The 20022-nt window shown below is 40.4% G+C and overlaps 1 protein-coding gene across 1 annotated transcript in view; it reads left to right on the forward strand.

Moving 5' to 3' along the window:
* The window catches only part of LOC121874562 (PDF receptor-like), a 178288-nt gene that overhangs the window by 145812 nt on the left and 12454 nt on the right, over positions 1 to 20022 (forward strand). The window contains exons 7-12 of the mRNA XM_042378755.1: positions 113 to 215; positions 5036 to 5153; positions 6493 to 6562; positions 13472 to 13557; positions 14347 to 14530; positions 16422 to 16603. Of these exons, the coding sequence (XP_042234689.1) occupies positions 113 to 215; positions 5036 to 5153; positions 6493 to 6562; positions 13472 to 13557; positions 14347 to 14530; positions 16422 to 16603 (743 nt within the window). The remainder of the gene's footprint in view (positions 1 to 112; positions 216 to 5035; positions 5154 to 6492; positions 6563 to 13471; positions 13558 to 14346; positions 14531 to 16421; positions 16604 to 20022) is intronic.

The raw sequence follows: 20022 nt of genomic DNA on the forward strand, positions 1-20022 counted from the left end.
CAATATGTTCACCTTTATATTATGACCATTTTACTTCACATTCATATTTTTTTATGCTGTTCTGTTCATCTTATAAAATTACTCTGTTCACCAGTGTTCTCTCTCCCGCCAGCCCATGTTATGCGAGGCATCTTATGTTCTCCTGGAGTACGCACGCACCGCCATGTTCATGTGGATGTTCATCGAGGGGCTGTACTTACACAACAAGATAACAGGTAAGGGTTCTCTTACCTATATCACCCAACACCTGAATAAACAACAGGTGTGTTCTCTACTTGTATAACACTACGTACACCAGTTATGCGTTATCAACTTACAAAATACAATACACACACACACACACACACACACACACACACACACACACACACACACACACACACACATACACAATACACACACACACACACACACACACACACACACACAGTAAACAAAAACAATTAATTAATACAAACCTGTGTGTGTGTGTGTGTGTGTGTGTGTGTGTGTGTGTGTGTGTGTGTGTGTGTGTGTGTTTCTCTCTCTCTGTCTCGCTGTTTGTTTGTTTGTTTGCTTTTGTTGTAGTAATAGAACTGCAATACGTTCGAAATTCTACTAACTTAATTAAACATCCAAATTTGTGGTTCTAAAACAGAAACACATTAGAGAAGAGAAAACCAGAGTTATATTCCTTTGTGAAATTTCATTACGAGGGGATATTGTATAAACGCACCTGGATAATTAAACCATTAACGATATACACACAACCCAAAACTAAACTCACCTGCAGCTCCTAAAATCATGATTACGTAAACAAACAACAGTGTAATTGCAATTTGTCGCTGAAATAACAAACTAACGAACATCGCTAATGATCGACGCGTAATTATTATATCAACGACTGACGGAACAAGGTGGATATTTATCACTAACCCCATGATAAAGTTCAATCAAGCTGATACTGGGTCAGAGAGAGAGAGAGAGAGAGAGAGAGAGAGAGAGAGAGAGAGAGAGAGAGAGAGAGAGAGAGAGAGAGAGAGAGAGAGAGAGAGAGAGAGAGAGAGAGAGAGTGAATGAATTAGAGCGAAAGAAAGAAAAAAGAAGGAAATTTTGAGGGAAAGAGACAAAATAAAAATGAAAGAGAAAGAAGGACCTTAACTACTCACCACAATAATAACATAATCTCATGAAAATTCCACGTAATTACTTCCATCAAAACTGCCGAAGAGAAAGAGAGACATTGAAAAAGAGAGAAAGAGAGAGAAAGTGAACTCATTATGAACTACAGCTCTGGTATAAGCACCTGTATCCCGCCTCATATATAAACCAGTATCTCACATGATATACCAAAATGATGTACCTGAAGCCACCGTAGCGTAATTACCAAGCTTAATTAATTCACACACCTTTGACTATTTTAAACGACACAGTTTACACAAGCGGGACTTTTGTTTTCAACCTAACTAGATTTTATTGCTGTATAAACTAGTAGATTAAGCTATTATTATTTACGGGTAATGGTGACTGTTTACCTGGTGGAATTACCCCCCCCCCCTCCACCACCACCAAAAATAAGAAAGAAAGAAAGAAATGTGTCTTCTTATTCGAGAGCCGCTTGATGACGCCACAGTTGTATGCCCTCCCCTTCTTTCAAACACACCAAGAGTGACAGATGAATGGGATCGTGAAATAAATGAAGTACAGTACGGTATATATCCAGTGTTGATGGTAAGTGACATTTACACCAATTCAGCAAATAGATAGAAAAGGATAGAGTACAGCAAATGCTTAAGAGATATTATATATATATATATATATATATATATATATATATATATATATATATATATATATATATATATATATATATATATATATATATATATATATATATGTAAATTAGCCAGTATACTTTACACACAGCGTATATCTAGAACAGAGCCCTTGCCACTTACATTAATTAGAGTTCTGGATTAAACAGAGTAAATGACCTGAACCTTTCTGTAGCGCCCAGACTAAACATTTTGCCACACTGTAATATGAACCGGTCCTACAAATGTTAAATACCACGTATAGATATTTAAAATTACAATTATTATCCATGGCTTCATCTCTTGTATTCTTGTAAGGTAGGAAAATTTTTAAATATATTTTGTCTTTTTATTTGACATTATATTCAATTATCTGTACTAAAAAATTACTTTATACAAAGCCTATAGGAGTTATATATAAGAGAGATTATATAGTGTTGTTCATATATAAGTCACAACGCATTTATTACCTAAGTACTTTTACTCAATATATAAGAACAAAAATAAATAAAAATAAACATTATAAAAGCATAAATTTACAGCGTAATCTACAGTACATTTCTTCTCAAGACTAACACTAACACAGCCCAAGAACACAATACCAAGAGTGACTTATGTATTCTTTAATAACATCTACTCATTTAATTATACTTTAGCGGTTCCCTGTGGCCGTGAACCATGTTAATACCAGCTCCCGTATACAGTACACACAAAACACTAACTGCACTAGGAAGACGAGTTTAAATATCACTGGCTTTATTTACCGTGTTAGTCATTCTTGTTACTGTTAGTCAAATGTTAAGCGGGGATTAGTGATCTTTACGTGCCAGCCCGTTCATACCCCTTGATATAACAGCAGACTACCACAGCCATAACCACGGCCACACGTCACCTTTAAACACCACCGCGCTGTATTTTAGATCATATGACCCATTAACTTTACTATTAACTACGTAACATATAAGAAATAACAAAAAAATATATGTATATATATATATATACCTACAAAGGATTATGACGGAGCTACTAAAAAAATGACCTCGTTATATACACGCTTAAGGAGGCTCAGTGGAAGTTATGGTTGTGACGTGACGAGTTAATGGCGCGTGAAGTCACATTACCCAGCATTACTTAAGCAGCGAGAAGAATTACCTCATAACCTGACGTTCTATTCGTTAACCTATAAACAAAAGAGTAAAGAAAAAAGAATCATGGAACTACACTTGCCCAGATTTTAAATGATTGTATATTAAAATATGAGTAGTCTTTGTCAATGACCTTGAATTGAACAGGGGAGGGAGAGAGGGGGTGGTAAGTAAGGGAGAGGTGAAGGGAGAGGAAGGGGAAGAGGTGAGAGGAGAGGAGGGAAAGAGGTGTGAGGAGAGGGAGGGAGTAGGTAAGGCACAGGTGAAGGGGAGAGAATGAGGGAGAGGTGAAGGGTGCCGAGGGGGAATGGGAGAAGATATACGGAGGGAGAGGAAGGGAGTAGGTAGGGGAGAGGAGGAGAGTAGGTAGGGGAGAGGGGGGGAGAGGGAAAGAGTTTTGTTGACAGTCCTCACTATACCCTGGATGGGTGTTGTAGAAAAATGAACAAACGCACAAAAAATATATACACAAACTGGGACAAACGTCATACACAGAGATAGGTTAATAATCTTGGTTAAAAAGAACAGAACAAAACAAAAGAAAACACACAGCGATAGAGAAATAAACCGGCTCAATCACCAAAAACAAAAAAGGGGAATGATAAATTAACTCGGGCACAGTATTACAACAGAGATGAAGTGAGATACACCGCTCCGCCGCCCCCCCCCCAAACAAAATTATATATATATATATATATATATATATATATATATATATATATATATATATATATATATATATATATATATATATATATATATATATATATATATATATATGTAATAATCGAGACTAGGAGACGTTATCGCCCTTGTTGGTCAGCGAAAAAATATTGGGGGGTAAAAAAGACAACGAACTTTTACACATAACAATAAGTCATTTGTTTAGCTAATTCACACACACACGCGCACACACACACACGCACACACACGGAAACAACTTAAGTACGTAAGGAAATGAAAGGTTGTACGTCTGTACTGATTAAATAACATATCTGGATAAAGTAGATTCTCGATTGAATTCTGTCTCCCTTACTTCACAGCGTACCTAGCTCAGGTAAAATCTTAACTGATAACTCTGCTGTCAGTTTCTAAGATAATTTTCTCTTAACTAGTGCTAAGTTGATATATTTTATAGTTAAATGTTCCCTAAATGGTGCCAAATGAACATATCTACTTAAAGGTGTAATTTTGATGTCATTTAGGAGACTAATTTTGTCAAGGTAAGATCAAGTCTCAGTGAAATGCCATTTTTTACATAATTGAATCTGTTTTAACTTACGTCAAATTAGTTTAGTGCATTCACAGTATCCCAATGACGAGAAGAAGTTTCAACATATGAGTCTTTGAGAATTAGATACCTGGCTTTTGTTAGGCTTTGTGTGAAGTGAAACAAATGATTTTCTGTTATTTTTGCCTGTTCGTCCAGTGGTTCCCAAACTTTTTCTGATCATTACCCACTTTTCATATATGATCCTTATCCATGGCCCCCCTCTCCCAATCCATATCTCTGGCTGGCTCAGCTGCTGACTGGCTGTTCTAGTGTGGTGGGGCTTGGGATTTTTATGTGTACATAGCCTCAGCTTATGGCCCCTTAAATTTTGCTGGGGGGGCCATGGCCCCCAGTTTGGGAACCAGTGGTCTATACGATTGCTTCTGCGTTCTTTCTCTCTCTCTCTCACACATTACCCCCTCTTTTTCTCCTTTATCTTCCCCTTCCTTCCTTCTCTTCCTCCCCCTTCCCCCCATTTTTGTCACCCTCCCTCTCTCCTCTTCTCCCTCAATCTCTCCCCTTCTCCCTCAATACCTCCCCATCTCCCCTCTTCCATCCATCACTCAAATGAACAATTAATTCGTGAACGTCACATTCTCCGATATTTCCACGGAGTAAAAGTTAGTAAAAAATGAATGAAAATCGATTTTTTTCTAGACAGGTTTTGTGGTGGTGGGTGATTCGATCACCAGAGTTTAATGTGTTCGGTGATCAATGGAGAGAGAGAGAGAGAGAGAGAGAGAGAGAGAGAGAGAGAGAGAGAGAGAGAGAGAGAGAGAGAGCACCGTCTATCCCTTACTAACCCCTGTACCTGTATGTTACAGTTACAGTGTTCCACCACAAGTTCTACTACAGTGTGTATCACGCCGTGGGGTGGGGAGTGCCAGTACTCCTGACCGCCGCCTGGGCCACCGCCACCGCCATGCACTACGGCAACTCAAGGTAAACAAACTTCTTCATGACCGAATTTTGTTTTGTTTTTAATCTGATTTCGAGTCTCATTGTCGTCCTTATTGTGAATATAAGTCTGAATAATCTATACAGTCATTACCTTCTGATTAATGCCACACCGGGTACTATGAATTAGGTTTATTACCCTATAGTATGGGTGTGACGGATACAGCTCTCCCCTCCTGTCTTAAACGTCGTTGGTGTGCCCTCAGAACACACCCCCAGTTATCCAGCTGTGACTGAATGACGGTTGGGGTAGTGAAGGCGCCCGAATAAAATGCCCGCCATTCTGATTCCTCGTGTAATGAAGGTTTAGTGCCCAATGTGCTATACCCACACTGCCTGAGAGACCCACAATTTTTCACCCTAAGATCGTCTCTCCTGGGGTTGATATTTCCACAACTATTCTGAATTAGAGTCTGATGATCCACGGCCACCATTCTCATAGCTTACTCTACCCCCAGGTATAGTGAATGCCCTTTATAGTACCCTAGACATCTCCTTCCTGCCGAGACTCCTCATTTACATTCACCACAAAGGGTTCCAACTATTCAGGGGTAACCGTCTTAATTAACCAGGGTCGTCGTCTTAAAGCTTCACCCGAAAGTCTTAAGAAGAAACTAAGTCCTAATTTATAACTCCGAGTCTACTACTTCCTAAGATCATCAAGACAACTTCAAGTCTATCCCATTCTTATCTTTATTTTCCTTCTTTCTTATTTTCTTTCTCCAACACACTATTGAAGGAGTTAATTAAAACTTTTCAAAGCTCTTCCCTCAAGGGTTGCAATGATGACTATAGGCAAGCTAATCAAGACCCATTGAGTAAGCCCCGGAAAATAGGTTAAAGTTTCCAGTGGTTAATGTAAGTTAATATGGATGCTGTCTACCCTTGTCAGTGTAGATATCACTCAGGCACATTTTCATTTACAATTCAAAATAGCCGCGATACCACATCTTGTATTCAAAATAGCCATCAGAACTTCATGTTGGATTAAAAATAACCGTCAGTTTTCATGTTGGATTCAAAATAGCAGCCAGACTTCATCATATATTCAAAACAGACACAAGACTACAACTTAATATTCAAATACTCGCCACACTACACCTTAAATTCAAAACAGCCACCAGTCAACACCCAATTTTAAAGATAGCCGCCGCGACTACACCCTTAACGAAGCATCACCACCTTATCTCACCACAGAAGTATCTAGTAAACAACTGACTACCACTTAACATCCATTTTCTACACCACTGCTCATGACTTTACCACTAATCCCAACAGCAGGGTAATGTACGGTATATAACTGTGTGTGTTTTTATCCCTACAGGTGCTGGTGGGGATATAACTTCACCTCGTATTTTTGGATCTTGGAGGGGCCTCGCTTCTCAGTTATTTCGGTGAGTATCAGGAAATGTTCAACCTTTAGAAACGTTCATCCCTGGAAACGTTTAAATTATAGAAACGACCAATAATAAACACGTTTAAATTATAGAAACGTTCATCCCTGGAAACGTTTAAATTATAGAAACGTCCAATTATAGAAACGTTTAAATTATAGAAACGTTTAAATTATAGAAACGCTAAAATTATAGAAACGTTCATCCCTAGAAACGCTGAACTCATTTAGATAGATGAATAGACTAAACAGACAAAGGAAAAGATTGATAAGATACAAATAGATTAGAGAGAGAGCAAAAAAAAGAGTAAATGGAAGAGAGAGAGAGAGAGAGGCGCTACAAACTCAAAAACTGTAGACAGAAGAGAAATGTAAACAAAGGCGACAGGCATCTTAATTACGACCAACCAGGAAGTGAGATTAAAAAAAATAAATAAAATATAATAAAAACACTGGGAAAAAGAGGAAAGGGGGTAGGGGAAGGAAGGGAGGACGGAGGTAGGGAAGATGGGAAAGGGGATTGGGAAGAAGGGAAAGGGGTAGATAAGGCGAAAAGGGGGGTAGGAAAGGGGAGAAAGGAAGTAGAAAAGGTGGAAAGGGTGTAGGGAAGGGAGATTGGAAACAGTGAAGGGGAGAAAGAGAGTGATAAAGGAGAAGAGGTAAGAAGAGAGGTCGGAAAGAGGGAGGTAAGAGGGGTAAAGAGGGGAAGGAACAAAAGAGGAAGTGGAGGAGAGAGAGAGAGAGAGAGAGAGAGAGAGAGAGAGAGAGAGAGAGAGAGAGAGAGAGAGAGAGATTTAATAAAACATATTATTGACTACCAATATCATCCCTGCCACCACCACCATCACCACCCTAACCACCACACACTACTACAGCAACCACCACCACCACCACCACCACCACCACTACCACAGCAACCACCACTTCCACCACCAACGCCACCACAGTACCCACCACCACCACCCTTAAGGAGAACATTTTCCCCGGTATGGTTCCACGGGATTACCTGTTGACCAACAATAAGTAATTACTCTCTAAGCTTCCTTACCTGAGCAGATAGGTCGTCGGGTCCCCGGGTCCAGGTAGGCCAACCCCGACAAAGAATAAATGAAGATTAGGTCGAGACAGACATAAAGAGAGAGAGAGAGAGAGAGAGAGAGAGAGAGAGAGAGAGAGAGAGAGAGAGAGAGAGAGAGATTAAAAACTATAAGAGTAAGAACTAAAGAGAAAGACACAACTTTCAAGAATTTACTTACAACAAAACACACACACACACACACACACACACACACACACACACACACACACACACACACACACACACACACACACACACACACACACACACACACTTAAAACGAAACAATAGAAAAACGAAAGTAAACAATAACACCATAAAATAACAAGTAAACAAGAAACAGACAATTAAACAAATAGACAATTAAAGAAACGAAACAAACACCGATAATTTACCAACCCTGAATAACACAAGTAGATTTGATCAATACATCGAAAACAAACACAAAAAATCGAAAACAAACTTAAAAGCGAAAACCAAAAAAACTAAACACTAAAATCACAAACACAAATCACTGAAAAACACGAAAAAAACATGAAATGCTCAAACGCAAAACACAAATAAAACACGAATAAAACAAAATCACCAAAAACACAAAACACCGAAAAACACAGACACAAAAAACACACACACAAAATGAAACACAAACTAAACACCAGAAATACATATACCTGGTCGGGAATGCCAATACCAGACAGCAAGAAAGGCTTAAGGACGTTGATCCCGGCCACTGGCACAGTCATTAGTGAGAGAGAGAGAGAGAGAGTATTATTATTATTAACAATAGTTTAATATCTTACTTTTTCGTTTACATCTATTTGTTCGTTTCTGCAACAGTGTTTTTCATTTACATTTTATGATACGATTATATATATACATAATTGTCACTAAATAAAGGACAGTTTATATAGTGTAAACTGTGTATAATACATAAGGAAAGAGCATTATGGAATATGTAAAGGAAATCTATGAGACACTTCAGTCCCACAATTTTACTGCTACATTTCAGTTCAACATTAAGCTTCATGCTGACCTACATCTTTATTCCGTTGCACATTTCCCTAATCACCTACTAATTCTAACTTTCATCTGCACGAGACAAATATTTCACAAGTAAATTGTTACTCGTTTTGTTCACATAAAACGTAATTTCATGGTAGACGAACACCTAGTGAGGTGTTCTGTCAACCACCACCACATTTCGTTCTCGGGGCACACGAAGGAACACAACGGACATCCCTGGGAATGCATTTTGACACTGTATTACCAAACACATTTCATTCTCTAAGGCTCAAATGACCTCCGAGACACTAAATTTCCGACCATTGTCGTGTAATCACAGAGTCCTCGGCTGCCTGATGACGCACCTCCAGGGGAAACGTGCGTCCATTTTTAAGTGCATATCTATTACACTTTGTGAAGGCACGGGGAGTGAGAGGCTCTTTGCTTCTCGCTTTGGGGGGGGGGCGGGGGGGATGGGAGAGGAGCTGCGTTGAGATGGGTGATGGCTGGTCTGACTGGCAAGTGTGCATGACCTGTCGACGTTGCGAGTGTTGGGGCTAAGTTGATGTCCACAGAGTAGGTAGAGAGGCAGGAAGAAATAATGATCGGGTGTTAAATGACCATGACTGATGGTTGAGAGTTTCTGTGGTGGTACACTAGCCATACAGTGGAGCAGTACATGACTACACCGTCGACAACTGTGGTGTCTGAGTGATATTAAAAGCATAGAGTCATCGATCAGCAGGAGGTGACAATCACAGAAGCAGACGTTATCAGCTGACTGTACATACACTACTATCTCCACGAACTGTTACAGTGACTGTGTAAAACAACTGGGTTCAAACTGTTATCTAATGTTGCCCAAGACAATCAAGGTCGTAACCGCTACAAAGGCCCCAGTATCAGCTGTCATACATAATGGTCAGTCTGTGGAGAGACGACGCTAAGACAACGCATGAATAGATCTGTAACTTAATGGTCCTGCGGGGCGTCATTCTGCCAACAAATGCAACAGCCAACATCAAAATAGACACAGAGAACACCGATGTCTTTGTCCTGCTCGTGCAAACTCGTTGTTGTCAGTTTCCAAGGCCGCAACAACAACGCATCGTGATAATACACAACAACAATTCTCGATACGTTGACTCAACATGTGTGTTCCTTATACGGGGTATCTGGGAAGGGGAAGTTGTGAAGATGCTTTGAGACGAGTACAAGTTAGAGGATATTGGAAGGTTTGCTGCACTGATGAAGGATATCACTCCAAAGGCTTGAGTCAAGATTCATCGCTGCTTGAGAAAAGCTCTCGAGTTCAGGTCCAAGATGACAGCCTGCCAGCCACCAAGTGTGTCATGTGACCTTCAATGACGAACACCTAAACAACATCAACTGCAGGATCTAAGGGAACCCCTTCAACATGACATACAACTGGACCATAATCGCTGGCCAATTATATTCCCCCAGACCTGGAAGTGTTACTGTCTTGGTAGAGTCGTAGTGAAGTCTGGTCCTGCTCTACCAAGTGAGGCTGATCAAGTGCCTCTTCATATACCCAAGATAACTACGTGTGGTTATTTCGAGCATAATTCGTGGTCCAGTGGACGTCTTAGTGATGCACTAGCGCACTTATCTTGTACGGTGTTCTGTGGATGCCGGGGAGTGAATAGACACGCTGGGGCAGTCAGTTCACAAGTATGCGGCCGGAAATGATGAGCAATAACTTGCCAAAGATTAAATACAGGATAAAACATTGAAAACAATTAATTATAAAATACTGAAAGTCAGACATAAGGTCCAAATCTAGACGCCAACAAATTAACCCCACGATACGTAACGCTAAAGTGAACTTCATAACAGATCACCATAAAACAAACTCAAGAACAGAATGACAAAAGTATAGCGCGCGCACGCGTGCGTATATGTGTGTGAGAGTGATCCCTAAATGACTCCTACAAAACACAACAGAAACACTTACACGGCCATCAGTGTAGGCAGTAGGGGACGAGAGCGAGAGGGAGGGGAGGGGAGCCAATCCACGCCAGCCTCGCTACTTCAGGCCAAGTACCCGTCGGCTTGAGGAGTTGCGAGAGAGAGAGAGAGAGGAAACAAATGACAGAAAGAACAGTAGTTGAAATTGATGGTTGAGAAGAGATAAACTTGAGGTGCCGGTGAGAGACAAACAAGAGAGGGAAATTGATGAAGGAGGATCGATCAGACAGACAGACAGACAGGTAGACAGGTAAGAGAGACAAGTATATCCTCTCATCTCAATAAAAAAAGAGACAGAAATAACTGACAGGAAGGTTAAGGATGGTGGCTGAGGCAAGATATATTTCAGTGGTGTTGAGACAGACGAGAAAACCTACCCGGGCAGACAGATAAAGTCGGATAGATAGACGGAAATGGAGCTTGTTATTTTTCATTGAGAGAGAGAACTGACATGAAGGGATAATATTTCAGGTTGAATGTTGTGCCTGTGTGTTATGTGTGTGTGTGTGTGTGTTAATCCTTTGAGAACGATGGTTTAAGATATAACCCTTTTGAGGACGATGGTTTAAGATATAAACCCTTTTGAGGACGATGGTTTAAGATATAAACCCTTTTGAGGACGATGGTTTAAGATATAAACCCTTTTGAGGACGATGGTTTAAGGTATCAATTGGAGGACTGGGAAAAAAAATAATAAATTTTGGAAGGATTCGAGATAACGTTATTAATATTCGGGGATTGGGACAAAGGGTCAAATGTTCGGTGGGGATTGGGAATAATTTCTCACTTTTTAATTTGTTTTCAGCCTTATTTCCATTACTGGTACGTGAGAGAGAGAATAATTATGAGACAAAGTAAATATTAGAGTAAAAGGAGAAACTCTTTCCCGGGTGTCACTGCAGGCTTCGGGTCGATGCATAAAAAAAAACAGACCTTCAAGTGTTCTTCGCAAGATGTAGTAGGAAGTGAGAGAGTGAGCCGAGATTTTCAAAGACTCCTACATTAAGTTGTTGTTTTTTTTTTTTTACCATCTTAAGGATAAAGTTCATGACTTCGTTACGATACAACGATGGATTCTCAAAAGTTCGTGTGTATTAAGTCACTCTCATTGCTAGAGATGACAAATCGTATCGAAACGAGAAGGGGGGAGGGGAAGCGGATTCTCACGAGATTCTTGGGTTAATTTACCACTTAATTGAAGATAATATAATAAAACGCATAATTGGCTCACTTACGACACAGCGATTGGTTCGTAAAATCAACAACACAAAGATGGCAGCTAAAAAATTAAGAACTAAAATGAAATCGAGACTTTACCATAACTAAGCGAGGTGGTGGGATCCTACAGCCAACGTGAAGGTACATAATTTCATTCATGTCCGTCCGTCCGTCCAAATCTTAAGAATGGATGGACGGATCGAACTGAAACTTGTCATACCACTTTCTCACCAATGACTTCTAACCAGAGGTACCAAACCACCATTAGCTCTCCCGTTAGTACTAATGTGGTGCCCGAGTCCACCTGAAGATGCTCTAGCAAGGACATAATAAATATTCCCGATTAATAACTGAAGCCCATAATGACGGATGGAAGTAATAGGTGCTATTCAATGTCTGGCTCGAGTAAAGGAACTGCCATCTACCCAACTATTGTGTGCTGGGGAGAGAACAACAAATAATATTAAACTCCCTACTTGTTGGTTGTTGATAATGGTAGACTAAGACAATTGTGGTTAAGGGCAAGTAAGGTTTCCACTAAGTTACTATTATGATGTTTTGATGGACTGATAACAAACTGGGAATACTTGTTTTACGTCGCTGGAATCTATAGGAGGTGTTGGGACAGTTACCAGCGCCTCCTTGATATAGTTACATGATTTACGAGGTGACTTGAGCTGTTGAGTGTTGCAACATCAACTTCTGCCTGGAGAGTTCATCACCTTGAATACTAACTATCCTTTATAATTATTTAATTATGTCAAAAGGATTTTATGCAAGTTGTTGTTTATACGAAAGTGACCTCATTTGGTGTCTATATTGTCAACTAAATAGAATGATTGACTTGATCAAAACACTGTAATTATATTCATTTTCTTTACATAAATGACAAAAGGTTTGAATCATAAATTACTTTATATCAGATAAATATTTTTGTGGGAGGGGGTCACTTAAAATGAAGCTTTTGTGGCCTTTTAGGTAAAATTAAATATTAACTTTGATATCAAGAAACTTTCTCTTTTATATAGCCTACAGATGTCATTATTGTTATCATTACATTTTATATATTGTCTCTCTCTCCAAGCCACACGAACTGTAATGCCCCCCCCAAAAAGAACCCTTAATATATATATATATATATATATATATATATATATATATATATATATATATATATATATATATATATATATATATATATATATATATATATATATATATATATATATGTACATACATACTTCATTTTTAGTCCATATAACACGCGGACTTTGAACATATATTCATACCAGCTGGATTCCGTAAAATGCTACTGACACCACATAAGAGGCACGGGCAGCTTCCCAATGAGGTTCACGGCGCCATCAGCTCGATGAACAGGCTTTGTGTGAAATATAACAGAGTCTAGAACTGCTTTTAGTGTCCTTGTGGCCTAGCTGGTAAGCGTTCCCTAGTCCCACCCAGTAGGTCGAGGGTTCGATTCCTTGCTGGTGAGGTCGTTGATTATATATATATATATATATATATATATATATATATATATATATATATATATATATATATATATATATATATATATATATATATATATATAATTACTAATATGTGTTCTTCCTTCTACAGATGAACATGGTGTTCCTTCTGAACATCATCAGAGTGTTGGTCACCAAGCTGAGGCAGAGTAATTCCAGCGAGGCTCTGCAGGTCAGGTACGTACGTACACACACACACACGACAGTTCTACCTGGAGACACTGACCTACCTACAGGTCTGGTTAACACTGTGTTGCCATTTTTAGAGAACCAAAATATGGACAAATACTGTATTTTCATTCTGCAATACCTGTATAACATGTTCAATGGAAAGTAAATAAATAATGTACCCAACACATGTACGTAATAATAATAATAGCTGCCCCTCGTGTACGAAGATGGCCGGCCCTAGGGCCACCTAGGCGTAAATTGTTTAAGGTGTAGAAGCTGTCGCCAACACAACAACCACACCCTAAGTTAACGAGTTGCATGACCCAGTGTCAAGGGATAGTCTTAGAAGACGGACAACTCGCCAACTGCACTGGCTAACCATTACCCCGGAACACGATCCTCAAGTCAATTAACATCCAGGTCCCCAATTACTGCTTGGTAGACAGGCAAATGGCGTAAAAAAAAAAAAAAAACATTGTTTCACCCTGCCCGGCAATCGAACCCTGGACCACTCTTACGAGGCGAACAGCTGACCATTACACCACAGGTCCAGCACATACATACATACATGCATGCATACATACATACATATAGTAATGCACACACATACCGGTAGGTTTTTATCTATATATATTTACGTATGTGTACAAGTTAAATGTATACAGTATATAACATAAGTTCTCTCCCATATCTGCGTGTGGTGACCTCCCCGGCCCTCTGCCTGGCTCCGATCTCGTCATGCGCCTTCAACTCCTCCAACTTTACCTCGGCTATGGTTCGGGTGTGGACGTACAGGAAGGCGGTGAAGGCGGCCATTGTGTTACTGCCACTGCTTGGCATCACTAACGTGCTCAACATGGTGGCGGCGCCCCTGGGACGCTCGGCGGCAGAGTTCGGGCTGTGGTCGTACGCCACTCACTTCCTCACCTCATTCCAGGGCTTCTTCATCGCCCTCCTCTACTGCTTCCTCAACGGCGAGGTCAGTCCACCCTCGGTCTAGTGACCGCTCACATCCACTAACAGGGATTTTTGTTTATGTACAGTTTGCACACACACATAAGGGTTACCCCTCTTATTCAAGGCTTAGGGTCACCTCGGCGTGAATATGATTCAGGCGCAGAAGCTGTCAGCAACACCTAAACCATACCTTAAACCGATCTGTGTGACCCAGTGTGACACAGTGACCAAAATAGACCCGAAAACTCGCTAAATTCATTGGTTAGCCATTACCTTGGAACACGTTTACAGTTACTGTTGGTAGAGAGGAAAATGACGCCGTAAGGAAACTTGCCAATTGTCTCATCTTGTCCGGGGATCAAACTCGAGACCACTCGCTTGTGAGGCCAGCATACTGTCCACAAATACCACAGATTGTTAATACATGCCTACAATACAATACACACGTCAATATAGAAGAGAAATATGTCCACACACACACACACACACACACACACAAATATGCGATGCATAAACAAAACACACCTACAACATACACAAAATACAAACGCGTACACAGGAAAGTATACTGTACACTCAAATACACTGTAAATGTCGAAACGAAGCACGAATCTATACGTGGCACTAATTAACACAACTAAGCCTTGACGTCCGCGAGTAGTAATAAAAGTTTTATAAATTATTTGTTTTCTTAATCACTTGTTACTCGAAGTCTCGGATATAAATGTTACACAAAAAGACATAGCAGCGAATGTATTAAATATTTTAAAATACATTATATACAGTATGTGTAGAGAACTAATCAACCAGAAATACACATTAAGGATAAATAAAAAAATAATAGGTAGAGGATAATAAATAAACGAATAAAACGACGTAAATAGGAAAATAAAAGATACACGTAGATAAAATAGGCCAGTAGATAAGAATTTAATTAGCCGGAAAAGAGACAAGGTACGCACATGTATCAGCACCTTAATGACCCTCTCCACAGGGAACACAACCCCCTTCCCCTCCCTCAGGAGCACCCCGCCCAAATGACGTTAACCACAAACTTTATCAGAAATTCCGACCCTAAAACTGAACTGTAAAAGGGGCGACCATTCCCCTCCCTCCACCACCACAACTCACACGATAAAAAAATATATACACTTTGTAAACTTTTTACTTAATAACATAATAGACGACCAAGTTGTACTATCAGCAATGATCATTTCTTTATATAGGCTACATGGCCTAAGGTTGTCCATCCCATACACCTAATATAAACATTTAGAAATATAATTATAACAAATATATTATCTTTAATGGTCTGATGATCGTAATGGTTATCATAATTATTAATAGTAGTAACAGTTCATGGATCACTATTATTATCACCATCATAATAAATTATAATTATTACTGTTTCAGGTATCATCACTATCAATATTACTGTCTTAGTTATTATTACTAATATAACATTATTATTATATTTTTTACTATTATTATATGAATATTTTCCTCTATATCTTATAAGTATTTATGAAGTCTTAATTCCTTTATACGATTCAATATTACCTATATAATATATTTAGATAAGATATAAATGGAGAAAGAGAGAAATTAAAAGACGCAACTCACTCTGCCATCTTTAAAATCTCATTTCTCTCGTCATGGCTGTGAGATGATGTTAAAACACTGGCGAGTTGAACCAGGAATGCCTGTGTGTGTGTGTGTGTGTGTGTGTGTGTGTGTGTGTGTTCTAATCTCATCTCCTGACAGGATTCTACAAAGCAAATAGTCGTATTACTTCAGACATCCCGGATCCTAATTTCCGTTTTCTTTTCACTGTTCCTCCCACTCTGCATCCTGGAACGCCTCCGTGAACGCTGCTGTACTGCCATCTGAACGGACACGAACGTACGTCACAGGTACGGACGGCGGTTAGGAAGTACGTGGACAACTACCTACTCCACCGCAGCGCCGGGGTGCGTCGAGGGTCTGGGCTGTCGTCCGTCTTCCTCACCACAGTGACTGACCTGCCAAGGGACCGGCACGGCCGGACCAGACACCTCTGTGCCTGCCTGAGGGGCAATCACAGTCCTACACATGGGTGAGTAAAGCCAGCTCTTTCTCATCGTCTAAGGAATCATAATGCCGTTATATAAACGTCCTTTGTAGTTGAAGAAACACATACAAAAACAACACGACAAATAAGAAACCGAACAATTTATTCAAATTACCAAAGGCATATTTAAATTTCCTTACACAGAAAAAAAGTCATCGTCTCTCCACCAAAATGGCCTGTGTTTACGAGGAGAGAGAGAGAGAGTCCGTTTTTCGTCCCATGTGATGTCAGTCTCTTGTCGCTCCTGAAGTACACGTCTTTTGCCCAGCAACGACAAGACCCCCGCCCCATCCTCTTGGGAGATGGGCGGAGGACACCAGCCTGTCCTTCTTCTTTGTTTATAAACCCAGGAGATAATCCATCCTTTTTCTTTCTCTAAGCCCAAGAGAAAAACAGTTCCCCCTCTATATTTCCAAGCATAAAAGACAACGTGTCCCTGTCTCCAAGTTCAAAATACAATCTGTTGTCTCCCTCTATCTCCTCCAAGTCCAAGAGAAATTCAGTCCCCCTCTCTACTTGTACTACTCTATCTCCAGGCCATGGAGACAAATCATACTCCTCCTCTACAGACCCGGGAGACACAACCACCCTAAACTTGGTCTTGATCCTGCGGTAGGTTCATTAGTCGTGGTGTCCCCTGCTGACGTCTACTCTTCACTCCTGAGGTCCCACCAACCTACCTATGCCTGGGTGATAGGACATGATGCGTTCGTTCGGTTACAGAGTGTTCGTTTAGAGGTCACATTCGAATGAATCGCGTTCGTTTGTGTACGAATGAGCGACGATCATTTATAATTGTGCCCTATTACTGCGTTCATTTTCAGTTGCTTTCAATTGAGCTGCGTTTGGTCCACAGAGATTCACCAGAAGCTTAAAATCCATTTATCCCCAACTCAGCCCATCCCATTGAGTGTAAATTACCAACTGATTGGGAGATCTATCAACTGACACCCGTGAATCAATGGTTATGGGAGTGTGGAAAAGAGGGGGGAGAGGGGTGGAGGAAGATTGAGAAAGAAGGGAGAGGGGTGGAGGAAAAGTGAGAGGGAAGAGAGAAGGGTGGACGAAGAGTAAGAGGGAAGAGAGTGGCGGACGAAGTGAGAGGGAAGAGAGGGGTGGAAGAGGAAGAGTGAAAGGGAATAGAGATGGGTGGAGGAAAAGTGAGAGAGAAGAGAGAGGGGGTGGAGGACGTGATAGGGAAAACAAAGGAGTGGAGGATGAATGGGTGGGGAGACGTATAGAGAAAAATGAGTGGGAAGAGAGAGGAATGAAGAAGAGGGCAGGAGGATAGACGGATGGGAAAAAGCGGGAAGAGAGGGAAAGAAGGAGCGAAGAATAAGGGTAGGGGGGAAAGAGATGAACAGAAGACGGGCCAAAAACGTGTGTGGGAAGAGAGGGTTGGGGAAGAGAAGAGGAAGAAAGGGATGAATAAAGAACAGGTGTGAGGGAAGACGAGTGATGAAGAAAGGGATGGGACAGGGATGACAAAGAAAGGGGGAAGAAGATTGGAAAAGTGGGAAGACGGGAATGAAAGAATCAGTAAGAAAGAGTATTGGGAGTGGAAGGGACAGGAGAAAACAGAGAAAAAGAAGGAAGAAATGGGAGAAAAATATTGGGTAAAAGGGCTGGAAAATCCACAATGAGAGAGAGAGAGAGATTTTCTTACATAAAGGAGTTCAAACAATGGTGAACCTTTTGATGTCTCGTATTGGATCTTGTGTACATAACTTTGAGATCCGAGTTTTTTAATAGAATTTGACTGGATGTAAAAACAACCCAAGTCACTCTTAAGTTTAAAAAGTACATGAAATACGGATGTAATATAACTCCTCCCAATAGTAAACAAAGGTATGCATAAGGAGAGAGGTGAATAGAGAGACAGACAGTCATATTCACGGGCTGGGGAAAAAACGTAGACTCGCTTAAGGTGAAACTCGGTAAATCTCGAACAGCAGCGAATATGATGATAAGCAAACAAACAAGTGTATACAAAATCAGCTAGACAAATAAAAGTAAGTAAGTCAATAAACAAAATCATGGAGGTTGTAGAAAATGTAGACTCACTGATTGGTTAATGGGAAACTCTGTTAAATCGAAAATATCAGTGAAAGTGATGATAACATGACAAATAAATGCATAAATGACCAAACAAAAGAAAAAAATTAACAAGTATTTAGATAAAGATAAATGTAACCATAAGGTGATAAAAAAAGTTGATACACTGATTGGTTAAAGGGATTCCGCTGTATACACCAGATAATTACTGTACCATTTCTCTTGTCTAGTTCGATACATAAATCAACCAGAGACCTTAGTCACTTTACATGAAGTTTATTTTGGTGGTCTAAGTTCATGTGATTCGGTTTTAACAATGCAAGTAATAGTGAAGAAGGCTATCTTGGTGGTGGTTATAGTCGAACAGGCTATAGTGGCTCGAGTTGTAGTGTGCAAGCTATAAATGTGCGGCTTACAGAAAAGTAGGCCATAGCAACACAAGCATCAGTGGAGCAGGACGTAGCAGCACAAGCTCTAGTAGCAGGGTATAGCAGCGCAGGCTCTAGTGTTGCAGACATAGTAGCATAGGTTCTAGAAGTGTAGGCCATAACAGTGCAGGAGCAAGGCAGGCTATAGCACTGCAAGCCATGTGAGCGTAAGCTCCAGCGGTGAAGTCTGAGATTGCGGCATCCAGGCGGTTCTCCTAAACCCTACATATTGATTTCCGCCCACAGACTCTCTTAGTCAAATAAAGGAATTCATAAAACGGTGCAGTGTAAAGGAGAGGTGAACCTCCTCTGGCTACCACTCTTCCTCCTCCTCCTCTTCATCCTCTCAGGACTACTCTTATCCCTTCTCATAAATTTGCTCCTTTTCTTCCTTTCTCTCCTCTTCCTCATTCTTTTCTTAAACCTACTTTTCTTTCTCGTCCACCCTCTTCCTCTTAGGTCTATCCTTCCTATTTATCATGTTCAGCCTACTCTTCCTCTCCCCCTCTTCTTAAGATTACTCACTCTTAATAGTTCTTTTCCTCCTTCTACTCCTGCTTCTGTTCTTCATCCTTCTCTTAGCCCTCCTCCTCCAGTTGCTCTTCGACCTACTCTTCCTGTTCGACAAACTTTCCCTCTTCTTCAACGACTTTTTTTCTCTTCATCCCCCAAACATCTACAATTTCTTTTCCTCCTTGGCGTAATAGGAGGGAGCTGAGGATGGAACCTGGAGTACCTTCGACCGATTCCTTCCTCTTCAAACTTCTCTCCTTCCTCCATGTCGATCTTTCTCTCCTCCTGATCGAACAGTAGGATGGATACAAGTGGCGCGACCTTGATGTACTCTTCTCTTCCTCCTCCCCATCCTCTTTATACCTGCGTTATCTTAATGATCGTGATGGTGGGTGACAATAAATCGCT

This window comes from Homarus americanus, unplaced genomic scaffold, assembly GCF_018991925.1.
Source record: "Homarus americanus isolate GMGI-L3 unplaced genomic scaffold, GMGI_Hamer_2.0 scaffold34360, whole genome shotgun sequence".
NCBI lineage: Eukaryota > Metazoa > Arthropoda > Malacostraca > Decapoda > Nephropidae > Homarus > Homarus americanus.